The 4,978-nt window shown below is 58.0% G+C and overlaps 1 protein-coding gene across 2 annotated transcripts; it reads right to left on the bottom strand.

The window, feature by feature from the left end:
• Positions 1-320: 320 nt before the first annotated feature.
• Positions 321-2,603, bottom strand: ADM (adrenomedullin). 2 transcript variants are annotated; one of them, XM_061147795.1, is made up of 5 exons: positions 2,459-2,603; positions 2,276-2,377; positions 1,912-2,030; positions 1,612-1,761; positions 321-1,417 (listed from the first exon to the last, which is right to left on the bottom strand). In XM_061147795.1, exons 3-5 carry the CDS (start codon positions 2,007-2,009, stop codon positions 1,096-1,098), a joined length of 570 nt encoding a protein of 189 aa, XP_061003778.1. In that variant the 5' UTR covers positions 2,010-2,030; positions 2,276-2,377; positions 2,459-2,603; the 3' UTR covers positions 321-1,095. The 2 variants fall into 2 exon arrangements, with proteins under 2 accessions (XP_061003778.1, XP_061003779.1); XM_061147796.1 differs by lacking the exon at positions 2,276-2,377.
• Positions 2,604-4,978: the final 2,375 nt, after the last annotated feature.

Raw genomic sequence — 4,978 nt, forward strand, 5'->3', positions numbered from 1 at the left:
CCATAAAATCTGAGACTCTTGCGCAATCGAAAGAGTCCAGGGCTCACCTTCCCACTAAGGGCTCACCCAACTCTACCCGGCCCCCCTGCCCCACGAAGATGGGACCTGGAACATCTCTGCGAAGCCCCTACCGGCAAGCAAGACGCGCTCCGCGAGTCCCACCGTAGAGGGTTACTCCGGCAGCTCAGCCAGCGCGGAGAGCCACCAGCACCAGCCGGCGCAGCCGTCCTAACCTTCCCACGCCAGGCGGCCGGACCCTAAGGCTCCCCGGCAGACCAAGACCCGGGACACTCTCCCTCCCAAGACTCGTGACCCGGGAATGAATCAGCATTGAGACAGTTTATTGGTTTGCTACTTCTTAAATCACCCACTTTTATGTAAATAGATTATACAGACATGGTGTTTTCTTCTTCCACAAGAGGCAACTCATCTCTTTCACGCACACACTCTCACATTCCACGCAGCAAACAACGTTGCATCTCGCTGAGACATTCACTTATTAAAATAGAGGGGAGGGGAACAATACGATTGCTTTAAAATGCCCTTAATACAATATATAACGTACAAAAATATCTCTATATTTGAAGTTACAAAAAAAATCTTGACAACAAATTTAAATATATTGATAATTACCTCTGTATATACAATACTCATTGCACTTTTCCTCTCTAGGTTTCGGAAAGTTCAAGTAATAGTGAGGCTTGCGCCCCGGTGGGGCGACACCCCATCAGGAATCAGTTTGTGGGCGGGCACGGCAGTGGCTCAGACCCTTGCCCCTGAGGGTCTCAGCGTTTGTTTCGCTGTTTCTCTTCTCCGCGAGCCTGGCAGACGACGCTCCTTTGGATTCCCTCTGCACCCACCTCCCCACCCTGGGCACCTGGCCCCAATTAGGGTGAAGAAAACACTGCCTCCCCTCCGAGGAGGACGGGTTCCTGCAAAGCCAGTGCTCGCTGGCTGCCGGACGGTGCCTCCTGGACCCTCGGTCTCTCAGGGCTGTTTTCAGCCCGGGCCCATAGGCTGAGTGAGGGGCTCGGCGCGCGGAAGCCCTCCCGCCCGAGAGGTGCCGGCGAGATGCGTGCGCTGCTGCCCAGGCGCCTAAATCCTATGGAGCGTGGCAAATACTTGATGCACCCGGGAGTCTGGGGCACCTCGCGCCTTTGGCTCTGGAGGCTGTAATAGAGTCCGACCCAAGCTGGCCTCGGGCAGTGAACGTCGGCGCCGACGGCCGTAGCCCTGGGGGCTGATCTTGCTCCTGGGGGCGACTCCGTCCTTGTCCTTGTCCGTGAACTGGTAGATCTGATGCGCCAGCTTCTGCACCGTGCACGTCCCGAAGCGACAACCAAAGCTCCTCATGCCCTGGAAGTTGTTCAGACTCTGGCGGTAGCGCTTGACTCGGATGCGGGCTGCGTCAGGACTGCTGGAGACGGGAAAGGAAGGCTATGTGAGACCCCCACATCCACCACCACCACCCCCACCAGTCATCGGGAAGGGAACCATTCTAAGACCAGAGGGAGGTGGAAACTGCCATCTGCATCTCAACTGCAATACAGCCCTGATGATCCCCAGGGCTAAGGCAAAGGAGGGATTCGCAACGGCGCCTGGCATAGTTACCTGGCCTGCGGGCTGCGAGAGGTGCCCTTCACATCCTGGGGCCGAAGAAGAGTCTGGACAGGCCCGGCCTTCACGTTGGCGAGCCCGGTGGGGTAGCTGCTGGACTCGCGAAGTTCTCTTTTTCCACGACTTAGAGCCCACTTATTCCATCTAAAAAACAAAGAGACTCGATTCGCAATCGTCCTGGCGAGGTCTTGACCCATTCCCATTCCTCTTCATTTCTAACCCCTCGGCGACCATTGGTCAGTTTCCCTTGCCTTGCAGGTACCAGGACTGGGGAAGGCGCTGCCAGCCACTCACTTCTTTCGGAACTCTGCCGCCACGTCGAGCCTTGCGGCGTCCGCGCCTAGGAAGGCGAGCGAGCCCAGGTACATGAGGGCGACGGGAACCAGCTTCATCCCGGCTGCGATGCGCAGACCCTGGAGAAGGAGAAAAAAGAGCAGAGCTTGAGTGTCCGGGCCTGCCGCACCGCCGGGCGGGGCAAGGAGGCGAGCGGGGGGCCCCCCGGCGCGGCCAGGGTGAGCCTGCGCTCCGCCTGACTCAGACGCTTATCTCCCAGGGGCGCAGAGAGGCGCCAGCGGCATTTGCACCCGCCAAGCGGGTGACAGGCCCTGCAGGGGAGGCCGCTGCCCAGCGCCAGGCTCCCAGAGGTTCCCCACTCAACTTCTCAGAATTTGGCTGACGGAGCAGAGGGGACTGGGTCTCTGGAGTTCCTGCTGTGTCCACGAGCTGGGCTCGGGATGCGGGACGCACCCAGCAGAGGACCCTGCAAAGTAGATTGTACCCCTCACTCAGCGCTTCTAGGCAAGCCCCCGCAACTTCAACCCGCCCCGCCCGCGGTGCATACCTGCTGAGAGGGTGATCTGCCAAAATTCTTTGGAGTATTAAGTCTGAGACGACGCTCTGGCAGTGGCAAAATCCCGACGTCGAAGCTGCAGTGAGAAGCCAAAAGTGACAAGGTTCGAGCTGTTTCGCCTAGTGTCACCAAGAAACCACTGAGTGGCCGGCTCGCGTTCCTCCGCTTTATAAGAGCGCGGGGGGCGGGGCCTAGGCGGCCCTCACTCCCTCCCTCCCTTCCCTTGGGCGCGCGCTCTGTTATCGGGCGCGCGCATTGCTTGCCCGTGAGTGTGGGGTTTGTAGGTTGAGGAGGGGGGTGTCCCTCATGCCTAGAAAGTTTTAGAGATGAGCTCCAGGAGACTGATGCAGGAACTGCCCCGGTACTGATTCTCTGGGCACAGTGTTCAGACCTTAAGCCGGGACGAAGCAGAGCCGGTACAACCTCTTGGGGTCCTTACCTAGGACCCATGCAGCCCAGAGTGTAAGGTCTGGCACAGAACTGCAAGAGCCAGCGCGGGGTACCACGTGGATGACCCGAACCCCAGACCTCGGGAACTGTGGCCTCGAGTGGACCGCGCCCCGTGCCGGCTTGGTGCCTGACCTGGCCGCGACCTCAGACTCCCGCGGAGCCTTACGGGCAGGCACAGAGCACTCCTGAGAAGAGGGGGGGCTCGCCAGCGTCCCCTCCCACCCGCCCCCCACCCCCAGCTGCCGAGACTCTGGGTTCTGGGGACGGACTGGTAAGATTACGCAATAGGGGCAAGGCTCCGAAAGGCTGATTTGAGAACTGGGAGTTAGAGTGGGGAGTCACCTGAAGTTTCAGAATTTTCATGCCTGTTTGGAAATATAGGAATAACCAAAATTAGGTCAAAGAATACAGTTTCGTTTTTTCCCCCTTGTAATCCAGTTGTGCCTTATAAGGTTACAACCTGAGAGTTTGCCTGACTGCCCTTGGAGCCTTCATTCACCCCTTGTAAACGTGAGGATTTACTGCCAAGGAGCACACTAATGCTTCACGTATGTTAATCGCTTTACACTTTACAAACCATGGCCACATCCCGATCTCCTTTGATCCTCACACCTACCCTTGAGTTAGACAAGGAAGGTAACATCAATTTTCTACTTGGTGAAATGAGAAAACTAAAGTTCAGAGGGGTAAGCATTTGCTCAAAGTCACACCAAAGGTGGTGAACAGCTCGGCCTGGAAGCATGCATAGCAGACAGGAGTGGGGCGCGGCATGGATATTTTTCTAGGCTGGGGCCATCATCTCCTCAAGGGGGAGAGGAGAGTCCTAGCCCCCGCCCAAGGATTTATGCCTGTTCATGATGAATCACCCCCAAACACGTTTGTCACCCGTTTATGCTCTTCCATCACTGCTTCTTGACTTCACTTTCTTACTTAAATTCTGGAGGCCAAACTGGGGAGGGAACTTAGCCCCGCGGGACTCCCCCCTCCTTGCAGGAGAGCTTCTGTAGTTTTGTCACTCACTGCCCTGGATACGGGTCCTGAAGCTGAGGGTCTAGACTGAGAGGAGGGTGCGGGACCACTAGAACACCGTGGACCAGCTTCCAGTCCTCACCCGACAGCGATTCTCTGTATGAACCTGGACAAGTTACACCCCACCTTCTAGCTTCCCCGTCTATAACCTGCCCTGCCACACTAGTTCTGAGACCCAGGGCACAGACGGCTGGCGCTGGGGCGCGCACGGACCTTGCTTGGCCTGAGCTGAGCACTGCTGCCTCAGCCGCCTTTTCACTCCCAGGAATGACCGGTGGACATTGCACTTGGGGAAGGAATGGTCGCCTCGAAGCTATTTATTCTGAGGGCTCTTCCCCAAGGGAGTCACCTGAGCGGACCTGAGTTCCAGCTCCGGGTGGGGGACAGATCCCTGGCTTGGGCTCGGACTTGGGCTGGACACGCCGAGGGTCGGAAGGGTGCAGCGTAGCGCACTGTCTGGGTTCTGGCTGCGGGTCTGGCCTCCGGCAGTCGCCGCAGTAGACGAGGTTTGGCGGCTGGTCGGCCCGCACCGCAGACTGCAGGTTATTACTGAACGCCTGCTCTGTTTCCAGGAGCCTCCCCAGTCCCAACTATTCTGTTTTTCTCGCTCGTCTCCCATTTCTCATCGCTTTCTTTCAGTTTGTCCTCTGCGAGTCTGACTTTTCTCAGTGACCCTGTCTAGGACCCGCTGTCTGTCACTCTTGTCTGCGGATGCGACCTACTCGTCGCCAGCTTCCAGCTGGGTCCGTGCCAAGACAGGTTTTTACTTTCATTTCCCCGGCGCGCGCCTCCGACTGCTGGGGAGGTCAAGGACAGCTGGGCGCCGGCCCACAGCCAGGGAAGGTCCCGTGGTCTGGACTCGTTCCTTCCAGTTCCCTCCAGCCCTGGGGGGTTTGGTCTGCAGAGGACTCTTCAGCTGTACCTCGTGGCCTCCCCACTGTGTCCTTTAGGAGAGCCCTGATTCCAGGAGAGAAGGAGGGTGGAGGGGATGGGGGAAGGAATGAGAGTGGAGGGCGCTGAGCTCTCGCTCCC

This window comes from Dama dama, chromosome 1, assembly GCF_033118175.1.
Source record: "Dama dama isolate Ldn47 chromosome 1, ASM3311817v1, whole genome shotgun sequence".
NCBI lineage: Eukaryota > Metazoa > Chordata > Mammalia > Artiodactyla > Cervidae > Dama > Dama dama.

Bases quoted from the DNA above. Each gene is read 5' to 3' on its own strand.
- ADM (XM_061147796.1), bottom strand. From the start codon at position 2,009: ATGAAGCTGGTTCCCGTCGCCCTCATGTACCTGGGCTCGCTCGCCTTC. The intron at 1,762-1,911 runs GTGAGTGGCTGG...TTTGTTTTTTAG, and splicing joins GCGGCAGAGTTCCGAAAGAA to ATGGAATAAGTGGGCTCTAA. The intron at 1,418-1,611 runs GTAACTATGCCA...TCCCGTCTCCAG, and splicing joins TCTCGCAGCCCGCAGGCCAG to CAGTCCTGACGCAGCCCGCA.